The sequence below is a fragment of the Nannospalax galili genome, unplaced genomic scaffold (assembly GCF_000622305.1).
Source record: "Nannospalax galili isolate Female #2095 unplaced genomic scaffold, S.galili_v1.0 scaffold528, whole genome shotgun sequence".
NCBI lineage: Eukaryota > Metazoa > Chordata > Mammalia > Rodentia > Spalacidae > Nannospalax > Nannospalax galili.
Window position 1 is genome coordinate 777440 of NW_008359681.1, and position 22708 is coordinate 800147.

The following is a 22708-nucleotide window of genomic DNA, read 5'->3' on the forward strand; positions in this document are numbered from 1 at the left end:
GGAACCCTGACTATCTTTGGTGAGTTTGGGGCTGAGCTTGATGCTCTGTCCTGGCTGTTGCGGGCTCATACAGCTTGGTGGATGGAACCAATGCATGGTGTGAGGAAGTCATTGTGAGCACTCACCCTGCCCTGCAGATGGAGCTCCAAGAGCACATCCCAGGAGACATTATCAGGAACTTTCTGGAAATTCACAGAGAAGGAAGAGAATGTTCTTCCAGGTCAAAGTAGTGAAGTAGAGGAAGCAAGAACAGGCACTCTCTCTAACCAAGTCTATAGAAGTGATCAGTGGTCTACTCTTGGCTACCTACTGTTACCAGTCCAAAGATTATTAACTTTTATTGTTTAAAACTATAAATACTAACTTCTATAGTGGCATGGGGGTGAGGTGGTAGTGGAAGCAGTGAGTCTTGTACATAGCTGGCAGACAAAAGGGGTTTTCCCCCTTCTAGTCTCTAGCCAAAACTTCACTCTACACTCCTAGGCTGTCCCTTTCCGAGATCTCTCAGATTCACCCAAGTTTGAAAAACAAGCAGATCCATGACTGGGCTCTTGGAAATTTTGTAGGAGGGATGAGAAATATGGACCTTGGACAGATATTGTGCAATTAACTAGGATTCTCTTAACCTTTCTAAACACAGGACAATTATATCATTATCCATTGTCTACACCATTGGACAAGCAGTCATCTCAGTGAGCTCAATTAATGACCTCACAGACCACAACCACGACGGCAGCCCTGACAGCCTTCCTGTGCATGTGTGAGTCCATGGTCACTGCAGCCCCACCCTCTCATTGGTTGCTTATTGGATGCTCTGATGATTCATTTTTTTCCCTGAATGTCCTCAGGAGAGTTGGGAGGCTTTCCCTCCCTGATTAGCACTGTAGAGAAGGCTGCTTAATGGACCTGAGTGTTGACATTGCAGGATGTCGCCATCCGAAGTCTGCTCACTTTGACCTTGCTGTCTAGGATTGTGACATTCTACTCGGTGCATGGTCATGGGAGGATACTTGTGCTCATCTTGTCTTCCGTAGAGGGTTGTAGCTCCCGGAGGCCTTGGCCTTTGATACCATTAGGTTTCCTCAAGATTCTAAGACCTTTAGACCTATATAATACATATCCACTTATTTTTCAGTAGTTTAATTACATAGGTATCATCCTAGCCACCAGTTCTGGGCTCTTGACAGCAAGTAGTGTGGACAAGTGTTCCTCACAGGATTGATTCTCCTCCCCTGAAATTTGGCCTGGCAGACTAATAATAAAGACTGACTTTCTTCCCTTCCTCCCTCCCTTCCGCCTTCCCTCCCTCCCTCCCTCCCTCCTTCCTTCCTTCCTTCCTTCCTTCCTTCCTTCCTTCCTTCCTTCCTTCCTTTTTGACACAGGATCTTGCTATTTAGCCCAAGTTAGCCTAGGACTCAATATATATCCAAGATAGCCTCAAATTCATTCATGATCCTCCTGCCTCAGCCTCCCAAGTGCTGGAATTACAGGTGTGCACCACCATGCCCCAGCTTAAAGACTGATCTTTTTTCCTGTGTTTGTACTTCAGCTTCTTGACACAGGACTAAGCCAACTCATGGGTTGATAAATATGACTGAAATTCAAGTTAATAGCCATAATGGCTACATCCCTGGCTTGCCAGTTAAACAGGTTTCTGTCCAGAGGAGTGTTTTTAACACCTAGCCCTTGAAACAGTGGTGTTGGTAGGAGGAACAGCTATGCACACAGTAGGCTGTTCAGACTGCCAAGTCTGTGCTCAGCTCTCCCACAGGACAGTAAGATGATCTTGAATAAGCTGTCTTTCTTAAGAACATGAGAGGGGTGTCAGAGAGATAGGTCAGTGGGTAAAGTACTTGCTGCCTAAGCTTAGGAACCTGAGTTCAGATCCTCAGTACTCATGTAAAAGGCAGACACAGCAACAGGGGTCTGTAACTCCAATGCTGGGGCAACAGAGAAAGGCAGATTTCAGGGGCTTGCTGGCCAGCCAGTATAGCCAAGTGGACAGCAGTAGAGGAAGACATCTATCATCAATCTTTGGACTACACACACACACACACACACACACACACACACACACCTTACTTACATACATGTGCACATACACTCATGCACACAGGTACATACCTTACATACTTACATACATGTGCACACACATGCATATAACACATACAGGCACACAGATATATACATACAGAAAGAGAGAGGCAGGGAACTGGACCTGGAGATAGGCTGGGCACAAATGTTGGCAGTGCCCCTTACTGGATGAGTGAACTTGACCAGATAGTTACCCTCTGTGCCTCAGTTTCCTCCCTTGTCATAGTACCTACCATGGCTAAGACTGCTGCCAGTTAAGTAAGGGAGAACTGCTCAGAGAGCAACAAGTGTATAAGAACCTTAGCTTATAACTTATTTTCCATTTCTTGGTATTGGTACTAGACAATCTCTGAAATTCTTACAAGACTAAATAAATGTTCAGTGTATTACGAAGCAAAGAAGTTCAAGATGAGCCTTGGTCAGTTAGTGTAGGAAGATGGAACCAGGAAGCAGAATAAGAATTCTCTCTGTAGCCAGGTGTGGTGGCACACACCTTTAATTCCAGCACTTGGGAGGTAGAGGCAGGTGGATCTCTGTGAGATAGAGGACAGCTTGGTCTACATAGCGTGGTCCAGGTCAGCTGTGACTACAGGGAGACCCTGTCTCAAAAAAACAAAAAAAAAAAAAAAAGAAAATAATTCTGTGTGTGCAGAATCTAGCTTGACTTTATCTCATTCATATTTTTAAAGGATTTTAAGCAACATCAACAGCCAAGAACACATCGCATAAATTCTTATAAAGCTTGATATTTATAGTGCCTAACTCTTAATATACTAAAACCCCCAACGCTATTTTTCTTTTTTATCAATTTTTTAGGCCATCATATAAAGTAATAGGTTTCACTGTGCCATTTCCATGCATGTGTGCCCTTATACTTTGCTCTAGCTCTCCACCATCCCATGATTCTTTTTTTTTTCTATTCAGAATGTGAAAACGCAATAACTTGGAAAATACAAAAGTAAAATTAAGATAAATAGCCCTTAGTCCCACCACCTGGCATAGCAATAAACCTTTTGCTCTATTTCTTTCCAGTTTGTAAACAAATGAAGATAATACTGCCCAGCTAGATAGTCTGTCTGCAATTAAATCATGTTTGTAATGTCATTTAATGACTATTATGGCTCTATTCTGATTGACACAAGGCTTACCTTTGTTCAATTGACGTGTGTGTGTGTGTGCGTTGCATGCTCTTGGGACTGAACCCAGGACCTGTGCATGCTAAGCATGCACTCTACTACTGAGCTTACCTCTTCCCTTTAACTGACATATCATCTACTCATTCTTTTATTGGAAATGATAAGGCTCCCAAAAAGTCCATACACAAATCCTTCTTCCGATTTCACACTATCTTCAATTTTCTAGATGATAAATTATTAGACAAAGACAGGGATTCAAAGGTCTGCAGTGTTCAGGTTTTCATTCAGTTCTCAGCCTGTGTTCTTGTGGATTGTCTTCGCGTTGAGGATGAGGCTCTATGGTCACAACTGCACCTGATCTTCAGAGGGAAACTAGAGGGAGGCTGCTACTTCTGAAGACCTGCCACCTTGACCTTAACCCACTTCTTTCCCCAGGGCACTGTCCATGATTGGCCTGGTCCTGATTGCCCTTGGTACAGGAGGAATCAAGCCCTGCGTGTCTGCATTTGGTGGCGATCAGTTTGAAGAGGGCCAGGTAAGAACATGCGCCAAGGGGCTCCATTAATGAACGACAGCCCTTTAGGAGTCAAATCCTATGAAACTAGTCTCCATTCTACTCTTTTCAGAGACACTTGAAAGTAGGGCACTGACCGAAACTGAGTGAGCAGCCCTGAGCTCACCTGGTCCCATGATATCTAGCCAAATCAGCACATTCTAACTTTGTCCTTTCCATGGCAGGAAAAGCAGAGAAATCGATTCTTTTCCATCTTTTATCTGGCTATTAATGCTGGAAGCTTGATTTCCACGATCATCACTCCCATACTCAGAGGTAAGAACCATCTAGAGGGAGCTTCTGTTTTCTCTTCTTAATTATGAGGAATAAAGCCAGGGGAAAAGGCTGAGTCTTTGTCTTATTGGTTGTGTTTCATCCCTCTTCTCTCCTCTAATGGCTTATCTGTTATACATGCTGGGATGTACATGTACATCAAATCCTCACTCTGAGCTGCTTTTCTTCCAAGCTTTACCCTCTTCTTGCTTGACTCCCTTATTCCAATGACCACTGGAGACTCCTTATCACAGGAATCAATTTTTTATTTATTTTTAAATTTTTTGTATGTATGAATGATTTGCCTGCATGTATGTTAAGGTTACCCATGTCATGCAATCCCTGTGGAGGTCAGAAGAAAATGTCAGATCCCCTGGAACTGGATTACCGATTTCTGTCAGCTGCCTTGTGGATGCTGGGAACCAGACCCAGGTCCTCTGCAAGAGTTACCAGTATACTTAACTGCTGAGCCATCTCTCCAGATGCATAGGCAACACTAATATGTTATTAATATAAAGACCTTTTTCATGATGAGAGAGAGGAGTCCACATCTGGGAATGATATCTCCTAGGCTATGGTTGACATTTCAGCCTTCAAGCTTTGCTTCCCAGTGGTATTTCAGTGAGTTGGGAAGAATGTAGTGAGCAAGGTTTGTCTGTTGCTTTCCTATCATCTCAGCTATTTCCAAAAGAAATACTAAGAGATGTCAGGTGTGGTGGTATGCGTCTGTAATCCAAGCACTTGGGAGAGTGAAATAGGAAGACTGTGAGCTCAAGGCCAGCCAAAGCTAGAGAGTGAGACCCTGTCTTACAAAACTGAAGGAACATAAAAATAAATATCCTGAAACCAGAGAAATACCAGAAACTCATATCAATAACTATCAATATCACTCAAATCTTTGTGTTTGATCACATGCCACTGAGCTTCTGAAGTTCCCATTATGAAAAGAAAAACTTGACATTATTTGGAACAAATTAACAAAGCCATGATGTCTATAGTTGATTCAGATTAAATTATGAAGTAAAATATTTTATAAGAATTTATGCATTTTTTTGAGATAGGGTCTCCCTATAGCCCCAGCTGGCCTGCAACTCACTAGTTAAACCAGGCTGGTCTCGATCTCACAGAGATCCACTTGCCTCTGCCTACTGATTGCTGGAACTAAAGACATGCACCACCATGCCCGGCCCAAATTGTTTTTTTATTCTTGAATTATGTCCCTGTACCTTGCCCACTTCCAAGTTCATTGGGAGAATGTGCTGTGCATGTTTAAATTATAGAATGTGTTAAAAGATAACTTTTTAAAGTAAATTCATGACTTTCATACAGATATAAACTGAATATGTGATAAAGATTTTTAAATGGCTTAATTAGTGAGGAACTGGAAAGCTGTTATAATCCATTCAAATAAGGATTGACTGACAGAGACTTTGATTCTTTGGGGAGAGAATTTTTTGCTTTCAGTGAACAGGAATCATTTGTACAGTTGTGAACTAGAAACATTTGTCCAACTATCACTTTCCTGCTAGTTAACGTCTCTGTGGAACTGTGAAATAGCTAGTTAAAGACAAAGTCAAAATCCCTGTGGAAACTGGAGAGATGGCTCAGTGATTAAGAGTGCTAGCTGCTCTTCCAGATGACCTGGGTTCAGATCAGATGCTCACAATTGCCTGTACCTTCAGCTCCATGGAATCTGATGCCCTCCTCTGGCCTCCGTGGGCACTGTGCACATGTGCACAAACCCCAACACAGACACATAATTTAAAACAATAAAAATAAATCTTTTAAAAAAATAAATCCCTGTGAGATCAGATCAGTCCTGGATGTTCCTCTTACTGAAAGGATTTTTAGGAATCGCTGTTCCCCTTACAAAGCCTTAATTGTTTCCTTACCAGTCTGAGGATCTCAGAGCTAAAATACCTCTCAGTCAGAGGATGGCAAACTATGGGCCAAATTCAGGAACCTGAGTTTAACTGTCATTTAGACTTGACTGCTTTCTCCTAAAAAGGCAGAGTTGAGGAGTTATAACCCAAACAAAATGAACCCTAAAGCCCAAAATAGTTACTATCTGGCCCTTTACTAAAAAAAAAGTATTATCAACCTTTGCCTCTAATGACTACTGGTTGGCATGTACACTGGAAACATACAATATTGAATTTCAGTACATTTGCTTTATGTTACTGAGTTCCACATGTTTGAGTTACTGCATCCAGGTCATATCATCTCCACTATTTAGACTATTCATAAAACACAGGGCCTGGTGAGATGCCTCAGCAGGCAAAACTACCAAGCCCGATGACCTGAGTTTGATCCCTGGACCCAAACAGTGGAAGGAGATAATGGACTCCTGCAAGTTGTCCTCTGACCTCTACATGTGTTCCTTGGTATGTGCATGCATGTGTGCACACACACACAAAATAACTACATACATACATGCATACATGCATACATAATGTAAAAACACTGAAAAAGAAAATCCATAGAACAAGCTGTGGAGAGGGTTCACTTGGTAAAGTACCTGCCACAAAAGCATGGAGACCTACATTTGGATCCCCAGTACCTACGTAGAAGTCAGGTGCAGCCACACACATTTGTAACTCCAGCACTGGGGAACAGAGACAGGTGGATCCCTGTATCTTGCTGAGCAGCCAGTCTGGCTAATTGGTGAGCTCCAGGTTCAGTGAGATACCCTGTGTCAAGACAGTAAAGTAGAGTTCAGTAGCAGAAGACACCCAATGTGAATCTCGGGCCTCCACATGCATACACTACATACATTCAACATGCACACATACACTTGCACACACATACATATGCACACATACAATGCACATACACATACAATATGCACACACATACACATACACATGCATGCACACACTCACACTTGCATACACTACACACATTCAAGATGCACACATACACAAAAATGTTTTAATTAAAGAGAATAAAGCCCACAGAATAAACAAAGGCTCTCTGATTTGGGTGTACCCAGGGTTGTATATCTAAGGTGAGACCCAACCCCATCTGCTCTTCCTCACCCCCATTTGCTCTTCCTGGCACCACACTGCTTTGCTGAGCTGGTAATGGCATCATAAAGGCAAGTGACTGAACCCAGAACATTAAGTAAAAACAATATGATGTGATCAGTGAGAGAATTTTAGAAATGGGAACTGTAAGTGCATTAGCAACGTTGTGATGTATTTTAATCATAATCTTTCCCCAGTTCAACAATGTGGAATTCACAGTCAACAAGCTTGTTACCCACTGGCCTTTGGGGTTCCAGCGGCTCTCATGGCTGTTTCCCTAAGTAAGTAGAAATTAGTTGAATTGACACAAGACCATGACCAGGTCTGGCTCTGTATTAATTATAATGATTAGTTGTTTAAAGTCCAGGTCCAGAGTTGAAACAAAGTGTTATGAAGCCCTGCCATCAGATGTTCGGCATAGTCTTTATTTAATGAGTGTTTTGTCTGCATGTGTGTAGTGCACCTGTGTCATGCAATGCCTGTAGAGATCAGAAGAGGGCATCAAATCCCCTGGAACTAGAGTTATGGACCATTGTTAGCTACCATATGGGTGCTGGAAATTGAACCCAGGTCCTCTTCAAGAGCACCCAGGGCTCTTAACTGTTGAGCCATCTCTCCAGCCCCTGTATAAGTCATTCTTAAGTGAAAGGTTATACTTCGTATTAAAGAATGGAGAAAAGGACAAATTGAATGTATCTACACCACCTCTAGAAATTTCTGTGCCTGAATTAGACTCAAGTTTGTCAAAAAGTTCAAAGATTAAAATAGAAGCTGATAAAAGGAAATGTTGGCTCAGTCCATTGGAAACCCTTATCATTCATCTTTGCACAGTCATTAGGCAGGAATACAAATAAAGCATTGCCTCCTATCAGGGGTCCACTAAGTTTGTCTATTATGCAGGCATGCACTTGGTGAGCCTCTTGGGAGCTGGTACCTGTCAAATTCTCATGTCTTGGTATCTGAAGAAAAGAGGTAGAAGGCAAGTGATCCATCAGTGCCTTTTAATTCTTAAGTTGTTGTATTGGACAATAGGAAATCCCAATCTTTGGACTTAGTTTTCAGGGTCTCCTGCAAAAATACTTTCTAGGTCATTTTCACAAGATGCATTTTGCTAACAAGTTTTGCAGAAGAGTAGCCTCTTCAAAACGATGAGTTCAATTTTTAAAAAACTATCTGCAGAGGCAATTAATTATAACCATGCTGCTGTACAATGACCACAAAAAATTTGCCACTTATGATTAAATAAAAGTTTCAACAGATTAATCCCTTTTTGCTGAATCTTAAGAAGAAAATCTCTCTTACCATTGCAATCAGGAAATTAGCACCATATTTATTGTCTTAGTAGAATAATATACTAATCTATGCAAAAGCATCTGCGCCTTTTGTTTCCCTTTAAATGGCCTGGACTTAAGTATAAATAGTTGTCCTGGGTATCTAGGAGCCTCCCTTTTGGAGAAGTTGGCAGGTGGCATCAGGCCATCTGTGTTTGTTTATTACAGCACAAATATCCCATTCCTCAAGGGCTTTGGTTAGGATCAGAAGCAGATCCTCACCTAAGAAACAGGTGAACAACCAGTTCTATAGGATTTCCAGACTAGGTAATGATGCAAGCAAAAATGAACTTCTCAGACCTCAGGTAGCTCTGGCAAATGCTGCACTAACACATCCTCTTCTTCCCTATCTAGTTGTGTTTGTCCTTGGGAGCAGAATGTATAAGAAGTTCCAGCCACAAGGCAACATCATGGGTAAAGTGGTCAAGTGCATTGGTGTAAGTGCTCTCTCTCTCTCTCGACATTGAATTACCTCAGAACTTTCAACCTCCTCTAAATCAAACTTCAATTTGAAAACAAACAAATTAAAAAAAATAGAAATAGCTGAAAGGATATCTGGTATTGGAATGTGCAGAATTTGGGGTTTATTTTTTTCCCACAGGCATCTATGTGAGATATATACATACAAGGACATTTTGTAGCCAGGAAATAAAATTTAAGAATAGGAATCTTTAGACAATGGCTTCAAATATTTCCTTTATATAGGAAATTCTTTAAAAGAATTATTTTATCATTATTAGTGTATGTGTGATACGGGGGGGGGGGTGCCCCAGTGCCCATGTGAAGGTCAGAGGACAGCTTTCAAGAGTTGGTTCTCCCCTTCCAGGTAGTTCTCTCCTCCCACCATGGATTCTAGGGACCAAACTCAGGTAGTCAGCTGTATGTAGCAAGCACTTTTACCCATTAAGGCATTTTACAAGCCCCTCCATTTCTTTTTAGAGAATATATATACATATATATATATATAATGTTATGTGGGTATGTGCAATGTATGCATATATATAAATAACTGGGAGAAATGCATTATTCATTCTTTTTAAGTATGTGACTAATCTTTTGGCTAGAAAGTCAGCCTTAAGGTGACATCAGGCCATGCACTCCTTCCCAAGCCTTACTGCACTGAAGTATGTGGTGTGCCTCACTTTGTACCTTCTCTTTGTCACAAAAACGTCCCTCCAGCACAACTTTTCCCATTTTCTCCAGCATTAGATCTTTTCCTGCCAAAAAGTTTTCTCCAGACTGAGAAATCCTTACCAATTATTTCTCTAAGTCCTACCTTCCCAAGAGTTTAAGGTCCTCTTCAGTTACATTGAGTTCAAGGTCAGCTTGGGCTACATGAAATCCTATGTAAAAAAAAAATTTAATAGATTATATATTTAAAACATTTTATTTGGAAGGTTATTGGGCTAAATAATACATACTTAAAATGAACTTTATATATTTTGCTTTTGCTTGTTAGTTGGGAAATAAAAGCTTAAATTCAAGTGTGCTGGGTTGTATTTCTACTGAGCATGTTCTTCTAGGGGGATTGGAGGGTTAGTGGTGACAATGGGACCCCTACTCAAGTGTGAATTAGGAGACTAAAAATAATGCACAGGTTAAGCCTTTGGGGAAGTGCATCATGCTCGGGTGTATAAGCTAAAATTTCTCTCTTCTCTCATGGTTTTTTCATTAAAGAGGATTTCATTGCAATGTATTTTCTCTAATGTAGTTGGTTTTGTTTTAAAATTCAAATTTTCTCCCTTCAGTTTGCCATCAAAAACAGGTTTAGGCATCGGAGTAAGACATTTCCCAAGAGGGAGCACTGGCTGGACTGGGCTAAAGAGAAATATGATGTAAGTGGCCATTCCTGCCTCCATGGCTCTGGCTCCTCATAAAAGTGGGTGTGCAAAAATCACAATCTAGGTTATTAAGCTATGTGAACAAATCACGAGTTGTATCCTCCTAATCTTTATTAGCACCTTAAATAAGACCTTGGAGCCAGGCGTGGTGGTGCACGCCTGTAGTCCCAGCACTTGGGAGGCAGAGGCAGGCAGATCTCTGTGAGTTCAAGGCCAGCCTGGTCTACATGTTGAATTCCAGAACAGCTGGGACTACAGGGAGACCCTGTCTCAAAAAGACAAAAAAAACAAAACAAAAAAAGCCTTACAGATAAGAGCTTCCACAAGATTTTAAAACAATGGATACCATTTATCCAGGAATAATAATGACTGTCATAGTTTGTCACTTGGGGTACATTAATTATATGCAATCATGACCAAATAACTTTGGTTTGAATACAGAAGAGTTGGGTGGTGGTGATGGATTTGGGGGGAGGGGTCACATTTAGAGAAATTCACACATAGTAAACTGGAGTAATGTGCCTCCTCCACAGTGGTTTCCACGCAACATCTCACATGTTGACAATGTTCTGGTTTCCTAAAGAAACACAAGATCCTGTTCTTTAGAACCATGAATTACCTCCCAGCTTGTCTCCAGATGTAACTATCCTTTGAAACAGCAGTGACCACTGTGACTCCAGCCCTGGCTGATTTGTCCTCCCGCAGGAGCGGCTGATCTCTCAAATTAAGATGGTCACGAAGGTGTTGTTCCTGTATATTCCACTCCCCATGTTCTGGGCCCTGTTTGATCAGCAGGTAATGTCTCCATCCATCTTCCTTCAGCAAACACACTTTGAGTACTACCATGCACCGAGCTGCACTGAGTAGTATTCAGCTCCTAAAACATTCTCTTCTGGTTTCTTTTTTGTATTTTGCTTAATAGTTAGATCACATTGAGTTTATTAGTATAAACATATTCTGGAAGTTTCTGTATACATTTCTGTTGGGAGATAATAAAGAAAATGAGGTTTGGTTGCGTAAAATAACCTTGGGGGAGATTTCAACAGAGTGTCTAGGACTCTTACCCATCAGAACTGAGTGCAGAGAGTTTGTTCTACTGACCCAGCAGGGTACAAAGGTGTATTGCCTTTGATGCAATTCAAGGGATATTCAAGATGATACCTTACACTTTATATAAAATTCTATGCTAGAAGTACCGTCCAGGGTTGTGAAATGACTGAACCTAAGTCTTCCCTTTCAGAGAAGGACCCTGACCAGAATTGTGACTTTGCTCTTTCTTATTTCTTATTTTTATTATCTTTTAAAGATTTTATTTATTATTTTTACTTTATGTATATGAGTGTATTGCCTGCATGTGTAAAAGTGCACTGCCTGTACCATGCCATGCCATGCCCGTGGAGGTCAGAAGAGGGTGTCAGATCCCCTGGAACTGGAGTTACATATGGTTGTTAGCTGCCATGTGGGTACTGGGAATCAAACCCAAGTCCTTTGAAAGAGCAGTCAGTGCGCTTAATGGCTGAGCCATCTCTCCAGCCCCTTTCTTTTTTTAATATTTTTATTTACATACATTTATACAATGTATTTTTATCACATTCCAATCTCCTTCCCAACTTCATGTCCTCTTTTTTGTTGTTGCTATTAATAACCCCAAGTTTAATCAGTGCTGCCCATATGGGACTGGCTGTAAGACACACATTGGGGTCCTGCACATTAGCATCAGACAACCCAATGCATGATACTCACTAGCCAAAACAAGGAGATACTGTTTCTTCTAGAAACTGAAGTTTTTTAAAAATGTGAACAAGTATGTTTCATTGTACAGGGAAGATTATTGCAAGGGTAAAGTATCCCTTGGAAAACATTTGAGCAACACGTGTGACTCTCTTTGTTTGTAAGCATGGGGTGTAGAGCAGCCTCATGAGGCCAGGGAAAGTCTTGCCTGTTGTCTGAGAGCCTAACTAGAATCCAAACTGGCACATGAAATACCCTCATCACAGGTAGCTGGGTGGCTTGGACTAAGAACTCAGAACCCTTCTGAACAAGTCTAGATAGTGCATACAACGTCCTCAATGGCTGGCAATACTAAGAACTCAAACAGGTCATTATCACCCACTTCTGTGCTGGGAGGCCCAAATTAGATAGTGCATACAACGTCCTCAATGGCTGGCAATACTAAGAACTCAAACAGGGCCAGATCCATCTACTTTCTATGATGTCTTCCTCATGGAGTTGATTAATTCATATTGAAACTTGAAGTGCTTAGTCATCCATTGACACAATCACATCCTATAAAACAGGTAGACTAGGCTGCAATTAGGCTGCCCAGATTTAAGACCACCACTCTCTTGATGGAGATAGTATCAAAAGATGATTCTTCACACTCCTAACATTCTAGATACCAACATCAGTAAATGTAAATCACAATGCCCCACTGAGGTCCCCCTGCAAGGCAGTGCCATACATTGCCATAGCGTTGTACTTCTGTCTCTCCTGAGGACAGCTCCATCTCAGAGCAGTACTTTTTGCACCCTCCTAAGGGATGCAGTTCCATATGTTGTACAACAGAAATGGTTTCTGTGTACTGAGTATTATAATGGAGTTGGGAGGCCAACTGGATGTTTAAGACAATTTTAAGTCCTACACATTCTAGTCTTTATTTAGAAAAGGTTCAACAATGGATTATAACATTCCCCCTTGATGAAGTTAATATATTTGTTTTTAAGGGCTCCAGATGGACACTGCAGGCTACAACCATGAGTGGGAGAATTGTGAGTTTGGACTGTCTTTATATTCTTTGGTCACTGCTTCTTGGCTTTAGTCCCTTTTTCTTCTTTCTCCTTTACTTCCATGACATTTTTCAGTGAGACTGTGCCCTCCTTTTTTTAGGGAGCAATTGAAATTCAGCCGGATCAGATGCAGGTAGGACACAACACTGAAGTTGTTTCAGAGCCCCAAGTCTTCCTTGAGATAGAGTTAATGACCTCTCTCCACTTCCTCTGCAGACTGTGAATGCCATCCTGATTGTCATCATGGTCCCCATTGTGGATGCTGTGGTGTACCCTCTCATTGCCAAATGTGGTTTCAATTTTACGTAGGTGGCTGGTTGGTTTGGGTTGATTGAGGTACTATTGGTGGAGGTCTTTGCAAAGGAGCTGCATCTACTCTGCTTCCAGAAGTTTCCATGAGTCTCTGGTCCTTTTCACACTACCACCTAGATCATGGAGTATTTAGTTATTCATTTATTTATTTTATTTTTGCAATACTGGGGATTGAAATTAGGGTTTCCCACTTGCTAAGCAAACGCTCTTCCACTGAGGTGTAACCCCAGCCCTCTTTTTACTTTTTATTTTGAGCTAAGGTCTCACTGTGTTCCCATGCTAGCCTTAAACTCACTCTGTAGCCCAGTTAGGCTTTGAACTTAAAAGCCTCCCAAGGAGATGGGATTATAGGTCTGTGCTACCAGGCCTGGTTGATATGAATTTTTTTAATTTAAGAGATGTTTGGGGGTTAAAGAGATGACTCAGTGGGTAAGAGTGCATGTGTAAGCATGAGGACCTGAGTTCAAATCTCAGTACCCATGTTTTAAAAAAAAAACAGGTATGGCTGTGCACATCTGTAACCCCATCACTAGGGGACAGAGACAGGCAGATCCCTGGAGCCTGTTAGCCAAAGAGCTTAGCCAAAAAACAAGGTCCTGGTTCACTGAGAGACCCTGTCTCATGGAAACAGGATGGAGAGAGATAGAGACACCTGACATCTTCCTTTGACCTCCATCTGTGTGTGCATGGATATGTACCTCCCCTACCCCACATGTGCATAGGCCACATACCACACACACACACACACACACACACACACACAAACACGCACGAGATATTTGCATGCAGTGCTTCTAAAATATCCTTTAAAATAAAAATGCTGAGAATGGAAACCTGAAGAGGCTTCTATTAAGGCTCTCTTATGTATGTAGATGATAGAAATATTAATTGTGATTATAGAATTTCTAGAGACTAAATGTGAAAATACAAATAAGGACTCTGTGTATCCTTGCTGGTCCTAGACATGAATGACAGCAGAAGAGCTGCTTCCAGCACAGGCGCCTTTGCGGGGGAGCTGGTCGTTTGGTGGGATGGGGGATGGGGAGGCTCTTTCCTTGGGGGCTTACACTTGGCTCATCTCTGTAAGTCAGGCTGAGGTTCACTTTCTCCTTGTTCTCATCAGCTCCCTGAAGAAGATGACAGTTGGGATGTTCCTGGCCTCCATGGCCTTTGTGGTGGCTGCAATTGTGCAGGTGGAAATTGATGTGAGTTTTCCCTTGGGCCCAGAATCTTCTTTCTCTAGGACTGGTAGTATTAGGGGAGACCAAGGGTTCTCCCTGTATATAGTAGAAATTCCTGGAGTTCAGGATGGTGGGAGACAGGGGACAAAATAGTCCCATTCCATCAGTAAGCTCTGTGGGTTCTCATCACTGTGGGGCACAGCTGGAAATGGGTGGACTTCATTACAAAGAAAAGTAATATAAGTAGCTTCCTCCACTATACAGTTTTCATAATGGGAGATAAGTCTATGGGATTTGTTCTGAACTCTCAGAAAAGTTGGTGAAGAAAAGTTTATTACTCACAAGGAACACTTCAAAAATATATGAACTCTCTTAATGGGAAAAACGCACATTTTGAATTCTAGTATTTCTAGTTCCTAAACTGTCTTAGTTTGTTTCTTCACTGCTGTGACAAAACACTCTGACCAGTACCAACTTGGGGAGGAAAGGGTTTATTTGTCTTACATCTCCCAGGTCGCACGCAGTTCATTGGGGAGCCCAAGGTAGGAACTCAGGGCAGGAACTTGGAGGCAGGAGCTGGAGAACAGGCCATGGAGGAACGCTGCTTACAGGCTTGCTCCCTTGGCTCCTGCTCAGCCTGCTTTCTTATGCAACACAGGCCCACCTGCCCAGGAGTGGCACCACCCACAGTGGGCTGGGCCATCCCACATCACTCAGCAAGAAGATGCCCTTCAGACATGGCCACAGGCCAGTCCAATAGAGGCAATTCCCCGATTGAGGCTCCCTCAACCCAGGTGTGTCAAGTTGACACTAAAGCGATCCAGCACATAAACCAATCCTGTTGGGTGCACATGCACTGAATCAATCCAGTGTTGTTAGCCTGAGATCTGACATTAGTTCTAGAAACAGGGATTATGTGGTCCCATAAAACTAGATATGATAATCTCTTTCTCTTTGCCCCCCTCTGTCCCCATCTTTCTCTTTTAATTTCTTTAAAATTATAAAACATTAAGTACAGGCTGGGTAGATAACTCAGTCAGTAAAGTGCGAAAACTCCAGGCATGAATGAGGCACAGTGACAAACAGTTGTAACCCCAGCCCTGGGGAGGCAGAAACAGGTAGATCCCTAGGTTCACTAGCCAGCCAGCCTGATCTGATCATCAAGCCCCAGGTCCCAATAAGAGACCTTATCTCAAAAAACAAGGTGGACAGCTCCTGAAGAATGATACCCAAACACACACACACACACACACACACACACACACACACACACACACACACACACAGAGTTAATTACAGTAAATATAAAAATCGAAGTTTCTTCCATAACCGTTTTCAGGTGTACAGTTCAGTGGCAGTATTTTCTTGTCACTGTAGAACCATCACCATCATGTGCCTTTGTAATTTTCCCAACTTCCCAAACTGAACCTCTGCGCTTATGAAATGCTAACTCCCTACTTCCTCTTCCTCACCCCCTTTCTGACTGGAAATCTGACTGCTCCAGGCATGTCATATGAACATACTCATGAAGCATTTGTCCTTTTGTGACTGGCTTCTCTTACTTAGTATAATGTCCTCAAGGTTCATTCTGTTTGTTGTTTGTTTGTGTTTGTTTCCTGAGACAGGGTCTCCCTACAGTCCCAGATGGCCTGGAACTTGCTAGGAGACCAGGCTGGCCTTGATCTCACAGAGATCCTCTTGCCTCTGCCTCCAAGTGCTGGGATTAGAGGCATGTACCACCACACCCTGCTTAAGATTCATTCTTTATATGTAACAAGATTTCCTTTCTTTTTAAGGCTAAATAATTCCATTGCCATGTCCAAAGTGACCAGTAGGCTTAGTCAGGTGTTGGGCATGTCTCCCAGTGCAGCTTTGGATGGCAGGAGAAAAACAACTCCAAAACTAAGGTGACAGTGACCTTCCATTGAAGCCCTCAATGTTGATTTCCTTTTCTTTTTCTCAGAAAACTCTTCCAGTGTTTCCTGCAGGAAATCAAGTCCAAATTAAGGTCTTGAATATAGGCAACGGTAGCATGACTATACATTTTCCTGGAGAGACAGTGACACTTGACCAAATGTCTCAGGTAAGTGGAAGGAATTAGACCACCTGTTTCACATTCTCACCTGAACTGTAGCACAGCTCAGAGGAGCTGTTCCTCTTGCTCCTTCAATAAATCCCAAGGCCAGCTCAGGACTAGAACGTGTCAGTGTTCATGTCATGATAGCTCCTCTAGACCAGTGGGCTTCAGATTTGAATGTGAGCATTGATCAGTTTGGAGTCCTGGAGAACTCAGATTCCATCTGTAGACCAGAAGTGTCACATTTCCTCATGTTCCCAGGTGACAAGGTGGCTACTATGGGAAGCCACACTTCTGAAAGCAGGGAGGGACTTTGGTTCTAAACACGGTCTGATTGCATCCCAAAGAGACACTGAAAAGTCTCCATAGACATTCTATTTGTTTGTTTTTGCGAGTTAGGGATTGTGCTACTGACATTTCACATGTAGAAGCAGGAGGCACTGGCACTGGGCCTCCACAGCAGAGACTTATCTGACCCAATGTCCACAATGCCAAGACCAGAAAATTCTGCAGTAGATGTCATCATCCTGGACCAGTGGCTCCCAACCTCAAATCTCCAATCATGTGCAGAGCCTTGAGGTCCTAACCCCAGAGGTTTTGGGTTATCTGCTCTCATTCCTGTTCAACCATAATTGGAGCCATGAACTTAGACCTTGGCAAACTAGCTACCTCAAAGGTTTTAAAAGTCAGACTCCTAGTCCTTAGGACAGCCCCGTATTGATTTTCACCAGAGCTGTTACTTTTCCCCTGGTGGTGTCTTTACACAGTAGTAGAAATAATGTTTGCAGCATTAGAGCAAAACAAAATTAAATGTTTGAGGAAAAGTAGAATTCCCATGGTGATACATAAAGAATTTCATGGCAGAGTCCATGAGGATGGGTGGGAGGCTGAGGCAAATAAATGCTAATTCCTCACAAGATAATTTGGATGTGTATGAACATGAACTTGGCAACTTGGAATGCCAAATAACAGAGATTAATGTTCAAGTGCTCAGTGCAACTGTGGTGCTAACTATGCCTCCTATTCCCCCATCTGCAGACAAATGAATTCACGACTTTTGATGTAGACAAGCTGACAAGCATAAACATTTCTTCTCCTGGATCTGTAGACACTGCAGTAACGCCTAACTTGGAGAAGGGCCATCGCCACACCCTTCTAGTGTGGGCCCCCAATCATTACCGTTTGGTAAGTTGTTGACCTCTGCAGCTGACCCTTGACTCTTTGTAATATTGGAGACACAGCCTTTTATTGGTGTGACTTTGTTTCATTTATATAGAGTACTATATTAGGTAATCCTCATTTTTTCCTTTCTTAGGGAACACAAGTTATTTGACCTCCAGTAAAAGTTTGGCTGGTAGAGAGGAAGCGTTACTATTACTGAAAAATTTTAAAGAGGGCTTGAGCCACCTTCGGTGGCACATACCTTTATTCCCAGCACTTGGAAGGCACAGGCAGGAGGATCATGTTTTCAAGGCTAGCCTGAACAAATAGTAAGACCCTGTCTTTGGGCTGGATGTGGTGGTACATGCCTTTAATCTCAGCACTGAGGGGGCAAAGATAGATCTTTATGAGTTCCAGACCAGCCTGATCTACATAGTAAGTTCCAGGCTAGCTAGGGCTATATAGTAAGATCTATCTCAAAAAATAAATAAATAAAAACTTTAAAGTAAACAAATAAGATAACTGTCCCTGTCATGATGTATGTGTGCCCATACATATGGGTACATACACATGTTCATGTATATATATATATATAAATCACACAAATATATATGTGCAATCTCAAAGACTTTTTGAGATCAGATTTAAACCTATCTTTAATTGCATTAATTTTTAAATGTGTACCTAATTATATCAGTCTAAATATATATTATATATACACATATATACATATATATCAGGTATAAGCAATAAAATACACATAAAATATTTGGTGACATCTAGATATGCCATTTGGTACACGAAGAAGAGTAAAGATGTAGTTGAACTAAATGAAGGCACTTCAGGCATTCTGTCAGGGAAACCTTAGCAAGCACCTGTAAAGCTCAATATGCAATTCATTCTCTTGGCCATTTGCTTCATTAGGAAGCTGTTGTGTGACTCGTTCTGTCAGGCATGTCCAACCTGTGGCCCTGTGCACCCCAGGAATGAACGTGCCAACACAAAATTATAAACTTACTTAAAACATAATGAGATTTTTTTTGCAATTATTTTGGTAAATTATCTGTACAGTTCTGGATCATGAACTTTGTAGATGACAACTCTGTGCCACACTGACAGGAGACTGAACAATCTAAATTGCTGGAGAGTTATATTCTTTAGGACCAATGAAAATGAAGGCTAAATAACAGTAGAAGCTGTGTTAGTCTGGAGGAAAAGCAGGAATGAGGAACTGGAACCCTTAGCTCCAGGGACAGGGCAGATATCGCTCTTCTCAAAGTCTGAAATATTAATGTGAATTTATCCTAATGAGCTAATACCAGAAATTTATTTCATTTTATCTTTCATATGTGTGTATGCATGATGGCCAGGGGCATGTATGCCACATGAAGGGGTCAGAAGACAACTTAATGGAGTCAGTTCTCTCCTTCTACCTTTTTTTCATGGGTTCTGGAAACTGAACTGAGGTCACTAAGCTTGTATAACAAGTACTCTTTACCTGTCGAGTCATCTCACTGACCCAGAAATGTTTTGATATTACTTTTTTGCCTCTCAGGTAAAGGATGGGCTCAACCAGAAACCAGAAAAAGGAGAAAATGGAATCAGGTATGAAGAGTTCTTTAAAACTTGGTTTATTTCAGCTTCTGATAGAACTTAACATGTTATAATTAAGTCCAGTTCTAACAAAGATAGGAAAGTATAAAATTTGTCCCAAGAATACAAGGCTGGTTCGATATCTTTAAAAACTTCATTCATCATAATCATCATCTTAGTAAACTTGAGAAGAAAGTTCGCATTATCTTACCAATTGATGTAGAAAAATCATTTGATAAAATCCAGCATCCATTCATGATTTGTAGTAGTTACCATGGATTAGGAGTGGAGAAAGATGTCACTGTAAGGTGACAGGAGGTTTGGAGTGATGTGTTCTGAGTGTGAAGTACTTTTGAGTCTAAATGTGTTTAAATTCACAGAACTTCCAGGCCTGGTACAGACTGGTATCACAGTTACTTGGAAGATAGAGGCAGGAGGTTCAAAGCCTGCCTGGGCTACCAAATGAGCTCTAGGCCAGCCTGGACAGCTTAAAATAAATAGGAAAAAGTGGGCTGGAGATGAAGCTTAATGCTAGAGTGCTTTCCTAGCATGCATAGGCCTTAGGTTCAATCCCTGTTAACAATAATAAATAATAATAAGAATAAGAAGAAGAAGAAGAAGAAGAAGAAGAAGAAGAAGAAGAAGAAGAAGAAGAAGAAGAAGAAGAAGAAGAAGAAGAAGAAGAAGAAGAAGAAGAAGAAGGAAGGAAGGAATGAAGGAAGGAAGGAAAGAAGAAGAAGAAGAAGAAACTTATAGAACTGTATGCCCCAAATCCTGTTTAATATAAATAAATTTTGTAAGTTAGAAATAAATGGGGAAAAAATGAGCACTCTTCTATTCACCTCAATCCCCAGGGGCCATAGCATTAACAATTGCTGATTTTAACTTCTGTTAGCACTAAAACACAAAATAATAGAGACATATAAGTACATTATGATAATGTCTGTGAACTTACTAATATAGTTATCAAATTAACTTTTACCTTTCATCTCACCTCCACTTTGTTTCATAGTGCTAATATTTATCATATTTGTAATTTTGTGTTGTCTGTGAATGAGGGTGAGCCTAAAGCTTAGATTCAGAAATAGGGCTTACAATGGGACCCTGTAAGTATTATTCACAATATTATAATAATATGCTCAATATGAAAGAGAAGAAACATAACTTTTTTTCCCTTGGGTTTTCTTCTTGTTGTTGTTGTTAGGGCTGGGGTTGTTGGTTTGTTTGCATTTTGTATTTGTGATTTTTCTTTTTTTCTCCTCTGGTACTGGGAGCCAAATCTAGAACCTTGCGCGTGCTAAACAAGCACTCTACCACTTTGCTAAATCCCCAGTCCCAGGAATGTAATTTTACATCCTCGAAAATGCATCCCTCAACTGAAATCTGAGTGAACTAGAAAATCCTGTTTTGATGGTTCAGTGGTGCCCTGTCTTGTTGGCTTTTAACCAGGTGTGTTCAACCTTTTGACGCTGAGACACAACATTGTCATCTACAAAGTTCATACTTGAGAACTATGTGATAACAACATAAGTTATAATGACCAAAAAAAAACAGCAATAAAAATATTACAATGTTTTTAAGTAAGTCTGCAATTTTGAGTTGGCCATCCTGAGACACAGGCAAGCTGACAGATGTACCTGGTAGACCAAGGCTTTCTTTACAGCTTTTATTTGTTTTTCTGCTGTCCAGTTGACTTATTGTTGACAAAAACAATAGCCTTTACCCAATCTCTAAGTCTCCAGCCTCTTAATCAGACTGTGTCCAGCGTGGCCACTGTACCTTCTGAAAATCAGTTTCTTTGAGTGCGGTCTACAACCTGACAGAAACCCTTGCTAGAAACCTCTCAGACATTGTCCTCAGACCTCTCCACTCTGCTCCCAGTGAGAGCTTTTCTTTCTTGGACTCTGAGTTGTCTTCCTCAGAAGCCTTTCTCATTTTGTTGTAGCCTATGCCTACACACCTTGCCAAGCAAGAGAAGCTATGAAGTTAAGAGCAAGTCCTTGCAGGCCTGGAAATGCCCTTTTCTCCCCACACACATGGTCCATTCCTAGAGTTCTGGAGGCTTCTCCCATTGGCTTCTGACTGACTGGCACTCACTCATAATGGATCAATGTCTCGCTAAGCTTCTGGGCTCTTCTTTCACTTGGGCAGTCCCAAGTTTCTCTTCAGTGAACTAGACATGGTCATAATTTTATTCATCTTGCCAGCACAAGGCAATTTGATTTGTGGTTCCTTCTCTCATCTTGGTTCCTACCTATGCTGTGGTTGCCGGGACAAAGTTTCACCACCTGATGACTTAGATAAACAGAAACTTAGGTTCTCATGGTTCCTCTGGCTAGAAGGCCAAGATCCAGGTACAGAGTAGACTGGTTTCTGCTAAGGCCTCCCTCCTTGATTGCTGATGGCCATCTCCCCACCCTGTGTGTCTTGATCTCTTCTTCGGGTAAGGATGCCAGTTGTACTGGATTAAGGCCCACCTGTGGCTTCCTTTTGCTTTTCTCCTTTTCTCCTTTCAAGGCCTCTTCATTCTAAGGCACCACAGTAGGAGTTTGGAAGGGACACCTCTCACCCTTAGCCTTTTTTTTGAACCTTTGGGATCGGGCCTCTGTCCCACTCCATGCACATACACATGGCTGTCCTCTGTGATCTTGGAGGAATTACACCGATGGCAGCCACCTGCTCCTTTGTCCTCCGCCTTGGATTTGATTCTTAACTGGAAGCACCTCTGAGGTTTATTTTCTCCTCAGAATGTCATCTTCATTGTTTTGATTTCTTCAGAAAGGATGCCTAACTTTGGAAAACTTGGCCCCCATAAATTGTGGTACTTAAACTATTTTTGTTAACATTAATTAACTATTTTGTGTGTGTACATGAATGGGAACACCTGTGCCTTGGCGAACGTGTGAAGGATAGCTTGCAGAAGTCAGTTCTCTCTTTTTACCATGTGTAAACGCAAGTCATCAGGCTTGGTGACAAGCGTTCTTACCTGCTAAGCTGTCTCACCAACCTAATTGTGGTATTTAAAAGGTTAACTGTGTGTGTGACTTGTTTGCATGTGTGCATGTACATGTGTGTTTGTGTGTGAACATGAGTGGCTGTGTACAAGTGTGTGGGTACCAGACGTCAACCCTCATGTGTTGTTCCTTAGGGACATCCACCTTGTCTTTTGAGACAGTGTCTCTCACTGGGTCCTGGGGCTTACTGATTAGGCAAGGTTGGCTGGCCCAGGAGCCCTAGGGAAACATCTGCTTCCTCCTCCCCAGCTTTGGGATTATAGGTGTGCATTGCTATGCCCAGATTCCTTTTTTTTTTTTTTTTTTTGGTCTTTTTGAGACAGGGTCTCC

The 22708-nt window shown here is 41.6% G+C and overlaps 1 protein-coding gene across 2 annotated transcripts in view; it reads left to right on the plus strand.

The window, feature by feature from the left end:
• Slc15a1 (solute carrier family 15 member 1) overlaps positions 1 to 22708 on the plus strand; it is a 56445-nt gene that overhangs the window by 15934 nt on the left and 17803 nt on the right. For both annotated transcript variants that reach the window (XM_029558904.1, XM_008823585.2), the window contains exons 5-18: positions 641 to 760; positions 3666 to 3765; positions 3969 to 4059; positions 7280 to 7363; positions 8768 to 8850; positions 10162 to 10248; positions 10960 to 11049; positions 12978 to 13022; positions 13141 to 13173; positions 13257 to 13345; positions 14476 to 14557; positions 16497 to 16616; positions 17649 to 17795; positions 19327 to 19376. In XM_029558904.1, the coding sequence (XP_029414764.1) occupies positions 641 to 760; positions 3666 to 3765; positions 3969 to 4059; positions 7280 to 7363; positions 8768 to 8850; positions 10162 to 10248; positions 10960 to 11049; positions 12978 to 13022; positions 13141 to 13173; positions 13257 to 13345; positions 14476 to 14557; positions 16497 to 16616; positions 17649 to 17795; positions 19327 to 19376 (1221 nt within the window). The remainder of the gene's footprint in view (positions 1 to 640; positions 761 to 3665; positions 3766 to 3968; positions 4060 to 7279; positions 7364 to 8767; positions 8851 to 10161; positions 10249 to 10959; positions 11050 to 12977; positions 13023 to 13140; positions 13174 to 13256; positions 13346 to 14475; positions 14558 to 16496; positions 16617 to 17648; positions 17796 to 19326; positions 19377 to 22708) is intronic.